Genomic DNA, 18471 nt, shown 5'->3' on the forward strand with positions numbered 1-18471 from the left:
AACCAAAACCACTAATCATAATGACTGGACTATAGAAAGATGTCAACCAAAACCAATAATCATAATGGGACTAAAGAAAGATGTCAACCAAAACCACTAATCATAATGGGACTATAGAAACCTGCTTGCAGCCTGCTTGCATGCTCAGAATTTCACTGCTGATTCTTCAAGTCAAGCCATCAAACTTGCTACCACTCTAATTTCCACTCTGAATGTAGGGTCAGATTAGTTTCCTCATGCCAGTAAAGCACTATGAACTGAATTAATATATCGTGAACAGCGATAACAGGAGGTCTGCAAAAAATAGAAATCCCTCTCTTTCACTACATCCTCTTTGTTTCCTGTGTCTTTTCCGGAGATGAGGACAGGATTATTAGACAGTCCTCGAGAGAGAAAACAGCAGGATGACGAGCTGCTGAATGAAATGTGTACGAATGAACCAGATTAAAGCTAAACATAGGAGGAGATTAGGAGGATTAGGAGACAAGTAAGAGAGTAAGAGATCAGCAGGAGGCCTAGTTGATAAAAGAGATCAAAAGGATTAGCAAATGATGACAGAGAGAGGGAGAAAGAGAACCGGGGATGGGAGGTCGAATCGAGAGCTGTCTGTCTCCTTTTTCCTATCTCTAGCTATGTTTCCATCCAAGTATTTTTATGAAACTATGATGTATCAAATTCGAAAAAGATGAATGGAAATGACAAAATTCAATAACATTTCCTCATTTTTTACTATTTTTTTTTAATATGTCAACCTTAGCTGTCACTAAAGAGGAATAACAAGTTGCCCAATACTAATCAATATTAATCAGTACTTTCAAAACTGAATGTGTTTTTTTTTACATTCAGGAAGCCTATTTCAACCCAGATAATGGAAACGCTCCTAATTCACGTTTCAAGTTTAAATTTGTTTGACAGTTGGATGGAACCAGAGCTAATGATGATATTTATCATCAAAGTAACAATATGTGTAAATGTATTTGCCAAACTAAGAGGTTGACCGAGGTGTGTGTGTGTGTGTGTTACAGGGTGGAGAGCTATACGTCAGAAAACAGCGACCTGTGGAGGAAAGTAGAAAACTTGGAGACTGCCAACAGGTGAGTCTTTGAATTTTAATCTGACAATTTCACAGGTTTCAATATACGGGCTAATGTATTCGCTTTGGGTTGCGTTTGCACTCGTCGGCCACCACAGATATGGGAATCTGAAGAAAACGAGGATTTATCTGGTCCAGAGTGTGTACTCACCAAGCTCAAGTTTGCCTTCTCTGTTATTATAACAATATCAAAACCAGTCTGCTATTATCCTGGGGTGGGGTTGGGGGAGGGGGGCTGGTGTCTGTGTGTCTGTACGTCTGTCTGTCTGTGGGAGCAAGCCTCAGCCTGTCATTAAAGCTGAAGGTTAACAGTAGCTTTCATCATGGAAGCGAGCCCCCTCCCTTCCCACCGCACGCGCACACACACACACACACACACACACACACAGCATTGATGACTGTAGCTGCTCTATGACACACCATGTTAAACCACCCACAGAGGAACAATGAGTTGGCAAAAACCAGGAAACATGAGTCAGCACGCAGCAAACTGATTCTCATACAAACTCCAGGGTATCCGCAGATCTTTAAAAAGTCTGACAAAGTCTTAAAATAAATCATCTAAATTTAAGCCCTTTGAAAGCACTGAAATGTCTTAAATCCAATTAGAGGTTCTATTTTTTCACCATGTAATGACAGGTTTCTTAGTGCTGCATGTCCCCTCTTCATATCAATCAGATCAATACATAACAGGGTTAGTAATTCAATATGCATCGTATCTGCTTTCATTATCTATGTTCAGAAACAGGCTCCACATAGCATTAAAAATAGCTGAAAACGTCTTAAATTTGGCTTTTGGAAACATTTTAAATTTACTTTTTTCTTGCAAGTTAGAGGTCCAGTAGTAAACAGGCAGTATTTTTTTTTGTTTCCTTCAATTAATGCAGGGATTCCTAGGGTTGAGATCCCTATTATAATCATAAGACAAGATAACGTTTCACTTTAAAGATAGACTAGGCAACTTCGCACATTGGCGGCTCCAAATGGCAGCAAGTGATAAGATGTTTATCCATGACCTGACAGCTTTAGACAGGCAGTCGCAGCCATTCAGCAAAGAACAGCCAAGGAAGCGCTAATGCAACAGCCAGGGTAGCATCAGAACTGTACAAGAGAGGCATGATTTGAGATCATTTTCATTTACGTCTTTTTACGGATGTGTCTCATGACAAAGTGAACAATCAGTGTCATAAAAGACATGCTTTGGATGCTTTTGGGTTGATTTTTGGAGTGTCTATTGGCTCTGTAGCAGTGATTCTCAACCTTTTTCATATCAAAGACCCTAATTTAGTCCACATTAGAGCCACAGACCCCCATTTGATGAGATTTTGTCCCTCAGACCCAAATCTGAGAATATTTTTATTGTTAAACGTGATTTTCTCCAGAATTCCCTGACTATCTTTATTGTAGGTAGAGAGATAACAGAGAAACTATGATCAGAACAGTCATTCTTCTACATTCTCTGTGATAACTTCTTGTAAATGAAATACCGCTGAAGTTTAACAATTCATCAATTTGCTGGGGACCCCCTGGAATCCCCTCAAGGACCCCTGGTGGTCCCCGGACCCCACGTTGAGAACCACTGCTCTATAGGACTGTATTAAGAGCCACACCCAGGCATGCAAGACTTATGTTATTTATGTGTTATTTTGGTCGGAATCAATCAATATAATGGAAAAAGATGGGGAACCCATGATCCAGGTTGAAAATGGCTGGATTTATGCTTTAAAATTGACTAGATTAATGCTACACTCCCTGAAGTGGTGTAATATTTTTTTTTTTGTTATTGATTTCCTGTATTTCAAAGAATAACACGCGCCCCTTACTCAAAACTCAAAGTCTTATGACGGCATTGCATTCTGTTCTATTGAGGCTATCATCGGTAGAGAAATTGGTCTCTCTCCTCTTCTACGATGGATTTCTCCCTGTATGATTGTTGAACGTCTCTTGGTGCATAACGGTGGCTCTAGAAAGAAGCCCTCGCTTTTTGATTCTGAGGGACTGACACCAAAACCTGACGTTTACCGCTGATGTTTTAGATCACTTAAACATTCAAACTTCATTATAGTTGGACATATCTCAACATGACGACGCATTGTCGAGATGTGGCCATTTATCCCTGGGAAAAACAAAAATACACCACTAAAAACCAAAATGGACCCAGGAATGCAAGTTACATGACCAACAATCTCGGAACCCATCGTCTATCGTTCTGACGACGATTCGATTTTGGGGGCAACGGCCAATATTTCGGGGTTTCCGGTGTAGCCAGCGGACATCCGGGCCAAGACTTCTACGTCTACGACCGGATTGTTTCACAAGTTTTTTAGGTCCAGACGACATTTCGGCTAATCTCTATAAACAGATATCTGCATATGAGAAGTCGTCTCTCAACTCCGACTCCATTCTCGCGTCTCAAGTTGCTAATCGGACTGTAAACAATGACCGGCACACAGAAGAGGAAGTCTTGGAGCCAGATGTCTGCTGGCTACACCGGAAACCCTGAAATATTGGTCGTTGCCAATAGAGTCTAATCGTCGTCAGACCAATAGACGATGGGTTCCGAGATTGCATGACCAATAGCTGTTTTTGAAGTGTTTTAGGGTGGCTTCTTCCTTTATGTTAATATAGCTGATGTAGCCAGGAACTATCTGAGGTGGGATCATCATTTGTTTCCCCTGTATTAGAAGTAAACCACTATTGCTCAGTTAAAGATGGAGGGGGAATATTCTGTTAACTGGTCCATTCAGGGCAACAGAGAGACTCAATCACACGGTATCAGAGCTTCATGTAAGCAGCTTAACCTGAACAAGACTTTAAGAGTGGACGATAGCCAGGTTCCTCTGGTATGGAAACACAACTATTGTAAGAACTGGTACCACTTACTGCAAGCAGCCACTTTCGACCAGAGCAAAAACTTCATCCCATCATTTTGACTGGTGTGTGCGGTGCGGTGAGGAAGAATACCGAGAACGAAAAATCCAAAATGTCACGGTATCTTTTTAACCTTAACCCTAATTCCAACCTCGAGCCCGACCGAAAACAAACCCTTGATCCTAATGAGCTCCATAAAACGGTCCTTCCCAAGTGACCGCTTCTCTCCGTTTTCCTATTCTTGTGGGAATGATTTTTACACACACACACACACACACACACACACACACACACACACACACAGTCTCCCAGCATGTCTGTAGCCAGTATATTTTAAGCGTTAATAACTCGCGCAGTAAATCACTGTGGGATTCACATCAAAGACCTGTGTGTGAGTATGTATGTTGGTGGTTATGCCGGGTTAGTATCATCCCATATAAAGTTATTACAGCTGTCAACTCACAGTCTGGCTGTTGAGTGTGTGTGAGTGTGTGTGTGTGTGTGTGTGTAAGCTAAATGCTGCATGCTAGGGCGTGAGACCGACATCAACATGAAGATTTGAAACATTGGATGTACTTACTGGTTTACTGACTGACTGACTGGTTTAGAGACTGGCTAAGAGGCTGACTTAGTGGTTTACTCCCTGTTTGACTGGTCGACTGCCTAACTTACTGAGAAACTGGTTGACTGGTTTACTAATTGACTGACTGGCTTATCACCCACTTGAATAAATGACAAACTGACTGGCTGACTGCTGTACTGACTCTGATTGGTTGATTCTGCCTGGCTGGATTACTGCTTAACTGACTAAATAACTGACAGTCCGATTTGCTGATTGGATTACCAACTGATTGACTGGTTTACTGACTGATTACTGACTGACCAAGTGACTGACTGGTTGACAGCCTGTTCTGCAGTAACTGGTTCTCTGTCTCCACCTAGTGGTCACAGTCCCTCCTTACAGCTCCTGACAGTTAATACCAGTAGAACCCTGCTCTCCAGATCCTACTGGTATACTCTATTCTACTGGTTTCACTGGTATACTCTGTCCCAACTCCACTCTACTCTATAGTTAATACTATCAGATCCCTGCTCTTCACATTCTACTGTATCTCCTGGACTACGGGAATCTGCTAGACGTTAATCTAAAACTAAAACTAGTTTGGGTTGCCAGGTCTCATCCAGACCGACAGGAAACCAGTAAAATCAGGGGACTCAGTTCAGAGTTACAGTGCAATCCAATGCTGAGAACGAGAAGAGAAGACAGGAAATTCTCTTTAGAGACATGTTACATTTTAGTTTGGAAGACCTTAGTGAAAGCAACTATGTGTGTGTGAGTGACTGAGTGAGTGAGTGAGTGTGAGTGTTCTTGTGGTTTCAGATGGCTATATATGTTCAGAGCATACTGTAGTTAGTGGTGGGTGGGGAGGCAAGGCATGCACACTCTCTCTCTCTCTCTCTCTCTCTCTCTCTCTCTCACACACACACACACACACACACACACACTAGGGAGCCCTGTATTGTGTAATTACATATATCATGTCCTGATTCGCTGTTTTTTTTAGAAGTGAACTAAACTGACCTGAGCCAAGTCAGGCAGACTATTAAAACTGATTGCAGTGGCATGAGGTGTTAATGTTACTCTTATTTTGCTCATCAGGCACTTATCACATTATCATTGCCACATTATGATTATATTTTCAGTAATCTGACATGCCTTGTCCCCAAGATCAGCCAATAGCAGATGGCAATTTCAGTAGTTTGCATTACCCAAGGGATTAATGATTATTTCTTTTCTTTTTTTTTGTCTTTGGTTCTTCTCTCTTGCATCCTCTCTCTTCCTCTCTATCTATTCCACTACCTCCTCTCCATTTCTCTCTCTTTCATTCTGTCTCTCTCTCTCTACCCGTTTCTCTCTCTGTAGGTCTCTCTTACAGCAGCTGCAGAAGCTTCAGTCGTTGGTCTCGGGGAAGGTTGTTCCTCGGTCTTGTAAAATGGCCTCAACTCAAACTGGGACATGCCTCATGGTAACTAACACACACACACGCACACACACACACATGCACACGCAAATATGTATGCATACACATGCATATGGATATACGGTGGAACTCACTGCCTCTGGATATTAGAATGGCAAGCTCTCTCGGTATTTTTAAAAGGAAATTAAAGACCTATCTTTTTAATCTGGCTTTTAATTTGGAGTAATGTTATAGCCGTAAATCATTGGTTTTACTTTATTTTTATCCCTGGTGATTATTTTATTGTATTTTTATTTTATTTTACTCTTATTTATTGATTTTTTAACATTGTATTGTTTTATTGTTGTAATTTTGCTATGTGAAGCACTTTGGGCTGCATGCTTGTATGAAAGGTGCTATATAAATAAAGTTGAGTTGAGTTGAGTTGAGAGACAAGTGCATACATTGATGAACATTATTAGCATTATTAACTGTATTATTAATGTAACTGTATCCAGTTCCGGAGAGTATATGACCAAAACCTCCAATCACCATTAGAATCAATAACAAATATAATTAATTTGTATTGTTTAAATTTAAGTTTTAAAGTTGTTTTTTTTAGGTACTTTTTAGGTCTTACTTTCCTTTGATCAGCCAATATTGTGACTCACAGATATATTAGATTTATTCACTATGGATGCCCAAAATGCATTCTAAGGGTTTGCACTTCTTGTTCATGTCTAAGTTCAAAACTGATTGTCTTTATATGCCTAAATATCTGTAGATATTTCTGAAATTTGATATTTAGCTTCTCCAATAGTAGTAGTAGCAGTAGCAGTAGTGTTATTATTCTTATTTGAAGTGTTTCATTCCTCTCTCTGTCCAGATGATGGCGCTGTGTTTTGTCCTGGTGTTGGGCTCCTTCTCTCCCTGCCTCTCTCCCCTCTCCTTCCTCACTCACTCCTCCTCTTCCTCCTCCTCCTCTTCCTCTTCCTCTTCCTCCTCCTCCTCCTCCTCCTCCTCCTCCTCCTCCTCCTCCTCCTCTCCTCTTCTCCCATCGGGGGACCTCTACACCACCAGTCAGGGTAGGTCTATGAATATGTTCTATCTACGTAACATATCACTGAACATTATGATTGACGGGTCATGTTATTGAAGGAAAAATCCCCCCTCAGATACTCTTATACTGTTATATATCATGATTTTGTGATGTTCGATGCATCCAGGTCTTTTGTGTTTAAGTGTTGTCATTTACGTTTTTTTGGTGTACCCGCTTTCCCTCAACCTGCCTCGTCTACTTGTAGTTAGCGAGTTCCTACGTTTCCCAGAATGCCTTTCGACAGCAATTGTGCTAGCTATAGTGAAGCAAGGGATTTTTGAGTTGAGAAAAAGACAGTCCTCAGTTTGCGTTCTTGTGCGTTCTTATGTCCTCAATGACACATTTGGCATAATATCTAACCGCCAAATTACGATTCCAAAAGCTAGCTAACTACCATGCTAGCTGGCCATTCTAATTACTGAAATGCTGTCATACTTGTCACATGTTAGACACGTGTAACGTTGGTGTAATGTTGGCTTTCTACAGAGTTACGATGGAGACCCAGGCGTTAGACACATGGAGCTAGGTGTAATGTTGGCTTTCTACAGAGTTACGATGGAGACCCAGGCGTTAGACACATGTAGCTAGGTTTAATGTTGGCTTTCTACAGACTTCTATTGGAGACCCAGGCGTTATCGTGCAACGTTGGTGTTATGTTGGCTTTCTACAGACTTACGATGGAGACCCAGGTGTTAGACACATTTAGCTAGGTGTAATGTTGGCTTTCTACAGACTTACATTGGAGACCCAGGCGTTGTACGTTAGTGTAATGTTGACTTTCTACAGACTTACGATGGAGACCCAGGCGTTAGACACGTGTAACGTTGGTGTAATGTTGGCTTTCTACAGAGATGGAGACCCAGGCATTAGACACATGTAGCTAGGTGTAATGTTGGCTTTCTACAGACTTATGATGGAGACCCAGGCGTTAGACACATGTAGCTAGGTGTAATGTTGGCTTTCTACAGACTTATGATGGAGACCCAGGCGTTAGACACATGTAGCTAGGTGTAATGTTGGCTTTCCACAGACTTACGATGGAGACCCAGGCATTAGACACATGTAACGTAGGTGTTATGGTGTTAAAAACACCATAGCCTAACTCCCTAACAAAAGTGGGAATACAATTTTAAAAAATCCTGACAAATATATGAATCTCTTACTATAATTACCTTGGAGATCAAACAACAAAAACAGGTTAATGAGCACACTTTAATAAGGACAATAGTGTAGTGTGGTTGAATGGCAGACAAGGTAAAAATCAGATAGCAGTGTGGTACAGTCCAGTTGTATGTTGGCACTGGCAGGCTGGTGATGGCTCCTCCCTCTATTTCTGTCTTTCCGAATCTCTCTCTCTCTCTTTCTCTCTCTTCGACATCATCTCATCACTCTGTTGCTCAGTCTCTTCATCTGTTTCTTACTCATTCTCTCTCTCCACAACACTGTCCTATGTTATGTCTGATGCCTTAGCTTCCTCTTCATGTTAAACTTTCTCTGACATACGCAGAATGCAAAATCCATCAAAACAATCATGAGCTCAATTAATTTATAGATTTGATTGCACTTGAAAACAAAACTAGTACTTTCCAAACATGTTTAATGAGATGTCAAATAGAGTTACTTGATTAGAAGGCATTGCAGGTAGCTTACTGCTTTGAACCTTATAGTGTGTCTTTCTGTTTGTGTGTGTGTGTGTGTGTTGCAGTCCGTTCCCGCAGCCTGCTCTTCTACAACGAAGGCGCCCCATTGGAGGAGAGCTTTGTGACATCAGAGGGGGAGGGGCTACAGTCAGAAAGCCACTCCCACATCCAGACGAGCCGCTATGTAGGCGACGCCCATAGCAACCAAACCAAGATCCACCAGAGGTAAGCACAAACACGCATTTTGTAGCAGCTTTTCAGGGTATATATTTTAGGGTATTTTCATCATTTTTTTGTCTAATACACGTTTATTGTCCTCTCAATGTAGTTGTGAACTGACTTCCTTCCTCCTCTCCCTAGAGAAACACAACCAGAAGGAGTCTCAGAGGTTTTCTGACAGACACCTCTACCCCTCTTCCCGTGACCTCTCACCTCCGACCCCTAAAACAGCCCCAAACCCTCCAGACTCCTCAGCCCAGCAGGCGTGTGATCCACCTACCTTCCTACCACCATATCCAACTGGACCAAAATATGTGCCTACATTATCCTGCCAACTAATGCAGCTTCCAGCACCAACAGCCGCCACCACAGGAGACTCAAGTCCTTCATCCAACCATAATCATCTCTACTCTCCTCCGAGAAAAGACAAGAGAGACTGCACTCTTCCCATCTTCCCGTAGCATGTGGACACATCCTGTATCCTGCCTGTACCTGGTAGTTCAATTACCTGCCTAAACAGACCTACCCACACCAACAATCACCTGGCTATACTTGATTTTAAAGGGGCCATCCTATTGCAAATTTTCATGTATTGATGAAGATATTTGATCATTTAAAACAGTGATTCTCAACCTTGTTCATACCAAGGACCGCAAATTCAGTACACATTAGGGCCACGGACCCCCATTTGATTTTGTCTCTCGGATCCAAATCTGAGAATATTTTTACTGTTAAATATGATTTTGTCCAGAATTCCAAGACTATCCTCTATTGTAGGTAGAGAGATAACAGAGAAACTATGATCAAAACAGTCATTCTTCTACATTCTATAACTGTGTTAACTTCTTGTAAATTAAATAATGGTGAAGAAGTTTAACAATTCATCCATTTGCTGGGGACCCCCTGGAACCTCCTCAAGGACCCCTGGTGGTCCCTGGACCCCACGTTGAGAACCACTGATTTAAAACACCCTATTAACACGCTTATGTTTAGTTTTAAAAAACAATCATGATTTTAATTCAGGGACACAGTACATATGAAAATATGGGACCTTTAATTACCAAGAACCACTAGACTATATAACTTGAAGGTGCTATGTGTAGCATTTTAACATCAATAAATCATTATAATTACTGTAAACAAATGAGACCATCGCTGAGAAGATTGTCAGCCTCTAGTGGCCCTTACTCTGCATTTTACATTAGGGCTGAACAATTAATCAAAATTTTAGCGAAATCGCAATATGGCCTACTGCAATTTTCAAATCGCAGGAGGCGCAATATTTGTTAAAGGTGAAATGTGTCAAAATAGCATTTTAAATGAAATATTGTGGTGCTGCAGAGATGTCCTGGCCTACACATCATATTCTACAGACTTAAGAAAACAACATACAGATCCCCGCAAAAATCACACCATAATCATTTTAATACGTTTTTCAATGAAAATGAGAACAATGATGTAGAAATGATCATTCCCTCTAATATCGCAAATGATATCGCAATTGCAATATCAGTCAAAATAATCGCAATTAGATATTTTTTCAAAATTGTTCAGCCCTATTTTACATGGTGAGCCACCGGGTCAGATTTGGCGGGAAATCAGCTGGATTGCTTTACGGCACAAAACCGGAAGAGTTTTTACTTTGCTGGGGCTGTTATTGGCTGTTGTCCTTCCTCTTTCTCTTCAAAACAAACGCAGCAAAGTGACGCCAGGGACGGGGAAGGGGAACATGCTGCAACACCCTCTTGGCAAGAGGAAGCAGTGGGGGTTTATGGGAAATGTGGTCTTAAGTTTGAGAAACACAAAATGATACACACAGCACCTTTAAGAATGAGATTCGTGAGATTTGTTAAAACACAACGTAGCAGAACTAGATCAGATGAGTGTTTAAATATTTAACTAATCACGCATTGCATGTCAATAACAATACATCTCAATGCAACATACGTATGTCACTAATTACACATGTTGTGTTAAAAAAAACACTTCTATGTGACAAAACTAGACATGCTGACGTGAAGAGCCAAAACATAATAATTGACCATAACGTAGTAACTGCCTGTGATATAATAAAATCAAATGTAATAAAGCCCATAACGTAAACAAACATCCAATAACGTAATAAAATCTTGAACCTGTTAACGTAATAGCATTAGCAATAGCATAATAGCATTTTTTCTCATAATGTAATAACTTTACTTTGTTTACTATTTATTACATTATATGAATACCAATTAATCAAGTAACTTATTTCTACTCATACTAAAAGACATTTTAGACTTTGTTTTTATTTGATTTGATTCTATTACATTATGGGCAGTTATTATGACGTGTTGAAAATAACATTAAGAGTAAGTTTTGCCTGAAGGTCTGCCATTTAAAAAGTGCCTTCTATTTGTCTCAGTCCAACACAACCAACTTGGCCTTTCACCTAATGCCCACACATGGAACTAAAAAACACGGGAACGTAACTGTAACTACATTACACACTGTCTGAACTGGATACTGGGCAGTTTTGTAATCTGACTGCAGTTACTAAAGTTACTACCCAACATTGAAGTGTGTTTTATTTTTCTATCTTTGAATCTGTCTCTAGAGGCCGTAAAAGGTATTTTCATTGTAGTTTTTCATTTCAAAATTATGGTCAGATATTATCACAGTAGTTTTTAGTTTGATTTGGATTTTTCATATCAAGGGACCACACATCCTGACCCCAAAGTTGGGAATGTCTGACATAAACATATTTTTATGGAATTTCAAAATGTATATGTAATATATTTGCAGCATCAAAAAAGAGCATATTTATTTTATGCAACAAAAAAAGAAATGTATTGAACTTGTTTTTAAGATCAGTTTTTATTGTCTCATTTTTCTAAATAAATATTTCCTAAATGTAAAAAAAAAAAAACAGCATACAACTGAAACCCTTATAATATATTCTGAGCATCAAAAAAGAGCATATTTATTTTATGCAACAAAAAAAGAAAAGAAAGTTATTACATTTTTTTTTTGTTTTTGGCTTTTATTTTGGGATGATGTGAAGTTTTTACGTGCTAATGTAAAGGTTTACATGGTGATGTTAAGTTTTACATGGCATGTTAAAGGTTTACATGATCCGTTTGTGTCTTTAACTGTAATACAGTGTCTGTGTTTCGCTGCTGTCGTGTGAAAACCTCCTAACCTCAAATTAGGTGTTTTTCTTTATTTTCCTTTACCTGAATTGAAAATGTCCATGATCCTTTATATGCTGAATGCTCTAGTGTCGTGGCCTTGGCCCATGAAACCCAACTTTCTAGCAATAGCATTAGCTTGCTAGAATGTTAACAACAATTTAAAAATAATAAATAATATAATTTGGATGGTCAAGCCAGAATAAAATGGAGCTAATATCACTAATATAATATAAATCTTTCTGCCCCATGATTCTTATTGTCACAGTTTTGTATTGCGATATATTGAATTTCGATATATTGTCCCATCCCTAAATGTTAGTTTTAATTGTTTACTTGAACTTTTGGGTTGCATCTTGCGCTGAGCAAGTTCCTTGACCCTAGAGCCAAAGCAAGTCAAACCAAGTGTATAATTTCAAAACCTCAGCATTGACAATCTTGCTTAAATCCAGAAATTCTTCTTTCATAAATCCAGAAAATAGAACACAAATTGCCCAGAGGAAAGCTGTCCTGCAGTTTTGCTACCACATACAATAACTGCAGAAAAATGCATCCATATTATAAAATAGTCATTCAACCTGCAAACAAACAGTGGAGGAAATATCCTAACATCTACAGAAAATGTGATCATGCGACAGCAGTGTATGTTGTATTTATTCCTATTTGTAGAAAGTATGTATATATTGATGAAGACAATCAGGGGACTATTCCATTCCAGCAACACAAAACACCACTAGCTTTGTTCTCTCCATAATTTGAAGTAATACCGTAATAGTCTTTTTTTTTCTTCACCAGTCTTGTGACAAAGTGGGAAAAAAACGTTTCTGTATCTTGCACTACAATGAACCCAAAAATAGCATGTTAGCATTCCACGTTCAAATCAAAGGAAATCGCTCGCTGCAAGCTAACAACTTAGCTTCCAGCTAGCTGTACCTATTGCTTTCAATAAGTAATGCTGACAAGTTGTTTTCAGAGCAGCTGTAGAACAAATGTAGTAGTGTAGACAAATGTAGTTGACTTTTTCACTGCAAGTTCCTGTTGAGAGTAATATCACAGTACAATTTTAAACGTCATGGTATTCCTTTAAATTAAAAGCTATGACAACAAACAACCCTCCGTCCCAGTCCACCCACTTACTTTTTAAAGAACTAATTGTTCCATGAACCGTTTTTCATGAGGAGGAAAGCATCAAAAGTGACTTACTCCCCATCTGCATATAAAATACTCAGAAATCCTATTCTGACGTACTGAAACAACTCTGAAATATTAATATACCAATTTTCTGCTTTCATTATATGTCACAGCTCCCATTTGTGTCGCTCATTTGTGCCCCTTCCATTGTGTCCCTCATACTAAGCATCTGATTAGATTCAATCAGCGAGTCAAAATGTCATGTGACTGCAACCCGTTGCACAAAAATATTCCATCCTTTTATTTCCCCCCCCCAACAGTCTTAATGGCCGAATGTACATAAATAATGATGACAGTGTAATGTGCGATTGTTGTAAATAAGGGCTTTGTTTTTTGTATTGTGACATATTCAGAGATATTAACCTGTGGAATCACGAGGGATGAGAAAAAGGGAGGGAGGGATTTAGAGGGGGAGGGAGAGGTGAGGAAGGATGGAGAGGTGGGGAGGGATTGGAAAAGGAAGAGCAAGGAGCAAGGAAGGAGGGTTGCTTTTCCAAGATGTAAAGTAACCTGGGCAACATAGGAGCTGAATACATTTGGAATAGTTGTAAAAACAGGAGGAGCGCCTGATTATTCTAACCTTTCTAGTGATGTTTTGAAAATGTTTGAATGTGTAGTGAGAATAATCATGCGCATCCTCAACTATTTAAAATGTGTTCGGATATATTGTTGTCCAGGTTTATTGTATAGAGTCCTGCATGTTTCTCCATATATCACTATGTATCTTAGTCTAGTCAAGTAGAGTAGAACCCAGCAAAATATAAAAAAACTGCATCAGCAACACTGTGTCTGTGTCCTCTTTTGCTTAAGATGTGAATTTTGTCGTATTCAGTACAGTAGCACACAGTATTGAGTGGCATACATTAGTGTGTTGCTCTCAAGCTCATAAGACACACACACACACACACACATTTGAACCTGCCAGCTGTTCCACCTACTGTGAGGAAATTGGGTCAAGGAAAAACAAATTGAGGTTATATTAGCATATGATTTCAATACATTTTTAGTAGAATGAATGAATGCATGCATGAAGTATGTGGATAAAGTATAACAACAGAAGGACTTATTGAGACAAAAAAAATAAATGAGTACAGAATATTAATGAAAACTAGACCAAAATATGAAATAAAAATGTAGCAGTGGCTATGCCCACTTGAACATAGCCTAGATAAATGATGGCAATGTAAATTCAGTTGTTGTAAGTAAGGGCGTTGTTTTTCTATTGTGAGTTATTACACCCTGTGGCTTTGTTGAATACTCAATCCTGATTGGCCAATGAATAACAGACTGCTGTTTCACATCTAATATCACTCCACAGTCACCGGTTCATTTTGTTGATTTCTGATCAAATGAACTGGCGACATCTTGTGCCAAAAAGTAGTCACTCCTTATACTGCAGACCATCCTGCTAGCTTGAACATTACTCATAATAAAATCAATTTAAATCAATATTTCGTGACAAATTATTGTCTTTTTGGTAAGTACCCATGTAATAAGCAGAATGCTGCACAGGGAGCCTCTGCTTCATGACTGTGGAATCACTTAGGAAGAGAAAAAGGGAGGGAGTTATTAGAGAGGCAGGTAGACAAGAAAAGAGCTGAGAAAGAAGGGATGATAGGAATGACAGAAAGATGGGGAAGTGATACTACTCAAATTACTTAGAACTATGTCAAACCCAAAGGATCTGTGTTAATAATAAAATTCAACCTTGAATGGGTTGAGCGCCACCTACAGAAACTGAAATGTCATCAACAGAAAAAGTCACATTACTGATCTCTGTGGAGCACTAAAACACCACAGCAATGATCACTTATCACTTATCAAGATGCTGCCAAAATCAAAAAACAAAATTCTTGTGGATTACCAATTGTACAATCTTGTATTCAACAGGACCCATTACCTGTGTATACGGTACTAACCTTACTTGACTTTTTGAATTTTGCAGACTTCTAGCCATGCAACCTCCTTTTTTCTTCAAGATGGCTTGAGACATCACAGAGAAGAGCCTTTAATCATCCATCTCTCCCAGCATGAACAAAATAAAGGGTAAGCAGTGGTGGAAGAAGTACACTGATCCTTTACTTAAGTAAAAGTACATAAGTATTAGCAGCAAAATGTAGTTAAAGTATTAAAGTAAAAGTAGTGGTTTGGTCCCTCTGACTGATATTTTATTATATATGACATCATTAGATTATTAATACTGAAGCATCAGTGTGTAAGCAGCATGTTACTGTTGTAGCTGCTGGAGGTGGAGCTAGTTTGAACTACTTTATATACAGTTAGCTAGTTTAGTCCAGTGGTTCCCAACCTAGGGGTCGGGCCCCTCCAAAGGGTCACCAGATAAATCTGAGGGGTCGTGAGGTGATTAATGGGAGAGGAAAGAAGAAAAAACAAAGTTCTGATACATAAATCTGTTTTCAGTTTTTGGACTTTTTCTCTAATTTCTCTAATCTTTGATTTTTGCTGAAATACTGGATCATTTGAACATTGATTGAAATGAACCCATGTGAGGTTTAGAGGGAAAAATCACTATTTGGTGGAGCTGTTAACAACTCATAGACATCTGAAATGTGACCCGACTACACACTGCTTTTTGTAAGACGTCAAAAGCCAAAAAGGTTGGAAACCACTGGTTTCATCTTTAACAATGTGTTGTATTTTAAAAGCTTGTTATATTATCCATTGTGTCAAATCTCCATCTGAAAAGTAACTAAAGCTGTCAAATAAATGTAGTGGAGTAGAAAGTACAATATTTCCCTCTGAAATGTAGTGGAGTGGAAGTATAAAGTAGTAGCACTTAGTTACTTTCCACCACTGAGGGTAAGTACCTTGTATGGCTGGTCCTATGCTACCTTACATCTGTCCCTGATCCACTCCTAGACCACCTGCAGTTTGTCTACAGGGTGAACCGCTCTGTGGAAGATGTGGTCAACATCGACCTCCACCATTTTCCTGGAACCTGAACACCTCTGGCTCCTACGCTTGGATCCTGTTTGTGGATTTCAGCTCGGCATTCAACACAATTATTCCAGAACTGTTCCAAGGGAAGGCAGCCGGGAAGACGTTCTGCCGCATCTGTGCAGCACCATCCATCACCAGGACAGTTCCAACTCACCGTGTCACCATGTGACCCGATTATCCATGAGGAGGGGAAAAAGCTGGTTCACCGTTCCGTGACCAGGACAAAATCTGCATTGCTCGTTCAGAATCTGAGGCTCGACCATCGGCTGGAGTCTCCTTTCCAGCACCTGTGCCAGGGAGTATGAGCCGCCTGATTCATTGATAGTTGAAAAATACCCTCTGTTCCTCTTTTTGCCACTGCAATTAGGAATTTGCCTTAATGGTACGTACCAAATGGTTTGCGAGAACCTCTTTGAGGCCGCCCAAAAGTTTTTCTCCATAGCTTCAGTCTTCTTCAATAGAAGGAGACAACAATACAATCTTCTTTTATTTCTGCAACTGCAGCTACAGCTTTTTTGGCTTGCCGGTACCTTTCTGCTGAGTCAGGGGTCCCCTATACCAGAAGAGAACAGAATGGTTCCTGTAGGGACAGCTCACGACTGGCAGTCCTCTTCAGTCCCTGTTTTCTTATTGAAGTGGGTCCGGGGGGATGGAGTGGGATTAGGAGGTTTTCATATTCACCAAATAAAAGAATAAGAGCTATGCAGTAATTAACAATAAAATACAACACTGCAGGATTGTCCCACTATTAAAATGGTATAAAGTGTAGACCATAAAATCTTTGTCACACACATGCGTTTTTGAGGGATTTCATTTTACTTTCCACATATTTGCCCAGATTTCCATTTCGATGATGCTTCTCTGTAATTGTCTTCCAGCATGTTGGGCATTTTTTGATGAGGCCCAGTAACAGAGGTCGTCAGCAAATTGGGAGACTTGTCCCTCTCCTCGGGGTGGGTAGTAGATATCACTTTAGATACATTAAAAACAGCAGTGGACTGAGAGCTGAGCCTTGAGGCATGCCAGCTTCAGGGGTGAATCTGCTGGGGGTCGATGCTGCCACTCTCATTGCAATCTCTCTCTGGGCTAGAAAGCTATTTAAAAGCACCACTGGCCTGCTGGACCCCCAGAACTCCTATGGCATCAAAAGTGGCTTTGGAAGAAAGACTATTCTCAAATTCTGGATTTCTAAGGACATCCCTGCACTGGACGATTGGTATAAGGAGGTACTGAGAATACTCCCTCTGGAAAAACTGACCTACACCCTTCCTGACAATGTCAAGGGATTTATTAAGATATGGCAACCAGTCTTGGACACGGTGGACCCCTCTGGACTGAACTTCGTTCTACCTAATTAACAACATTGGAACTGACTACAGCATACCCTAGTAATTTGAATGTAATTATGTCAGCCTGGTGGTGTTGTTGGTGGTGAAGTTTGCCAAGGTTACTCAGGAGACTAATAGGCCTGTAATAAGACAGGCAGGTGGGGATCTTTGTGTGGTTTGGGGACCATAGACACCAAGGCTGATTTCCAGGGCTTTGGAAAATAACCAACATGGAGGCAAAGTGTATAGAGGTCTGCAAGTATGGCTAGAAACTCTGGTGATGCCTAGATAGGATAGATGGATAGATGCCTCTTTGATAAGCCGATTGTCCACTGTATGTTCACCAGGGGCTTTCACTTTGAGCTTGATAGAATGTTCCTGGAGTTCAGTTATCGTGAGCACTTTGATTAGAGGATGATTGGTTTCTATATTTTCTAGGGATGGATGGGTAGGCAGGCGCTCTACTATTTCCTTCCACTCTGGGTCCAACAAGGGGTCATCTGGCTCTTTTTCTTTTTCTTCCTCGACTATTTGGCCACTATGTCTGAAAACTGTAATTCTTGAGTTATTTTTCTTTCCATTAAGCTGATTGATTTTCTGCCAAAATGTTTTGGGATCTGGGTCATTATTTAAGTCTGTATAAAACTTGTTCCATGTTTTTTCTCATTCCCTCGTAATTGCTTTCTGTATTTGTGTTTGTAATTGGCTGACTTATTGTTTGATCTCAGGAGACCTGGTTTTCATAAATTCTCTCCTTAGTCTTCTCTGTTTTTAATAAGCCGTATCAGAGAAAGGGGGAAGGGGGAGGTTCTCATGCCACCAGGCCCAGAAGGCCTCCTTCAGCTTGACAGCTTCCCTCACCGGTGTCCACAAGTTCTTGGATCGCCACCGTGACAAGCACCGGCAACCTTCTGGCCACATCTCCTCGCAGCCGCTTC

General features: G+C 40.1%; 1 protein-coding gene across 1 annotated transcript in view; it reads left to right on the forward strand.

Moving 5' to 3' along the window:
• Positions 1 to 9183, forward strand: part of creb3l1 (cAMP responsive element binding protein 3-like 1) — a 41976-nt gene extending 32793 nt beyond the window's left edge. Inside the window, exons 9-13 of the mRNA XM_071545113.1 lie at positions 1026 to 1094; positions 5889 to 5991; positions 6812 to 7010; positions 8730 to 8889; positions 9025 to 9183. Coding sequence (XP_071401214.1) covers positions 1026 to 1094; positions 5889 to 5991; positions 6812 to 7010; positions 8730 to 8889; positions 9025 to 9061 — 568 coding nt within the window. The 3' untranslated portion in view covers positions 9062 to 9183. The remainder of the gene's footprint in view (positions 1 to 1025; positions 1095 to 5888; positions 5992 to 6811; positions 7011 to 8729; positions 8890 to 9024) is intronic.
• The last annotated feature ends 9288 nt before the right edge of the window (positions 9184 to 18471 follow it).

The sequence above is a fragment of the Centroberyx affinis genome, unplaced genomic scaffold (assembly GCF_046629955.1).
Source record: "Centroberyx affinis isolate AG114_WGS23_722 - 3 ecotype Tasmania unplaced genomic scaffold, CSIRO-AGI_Caff_v1 ptg004772l_1, whole genome shotgun sequence".
Classification (NCBI taxonomy): Eukaryota; Metazoa; Chordata; class Actinopteri; order Beryciformes; family Berycidae; genus Centroberyx; species Centroberyx affinis.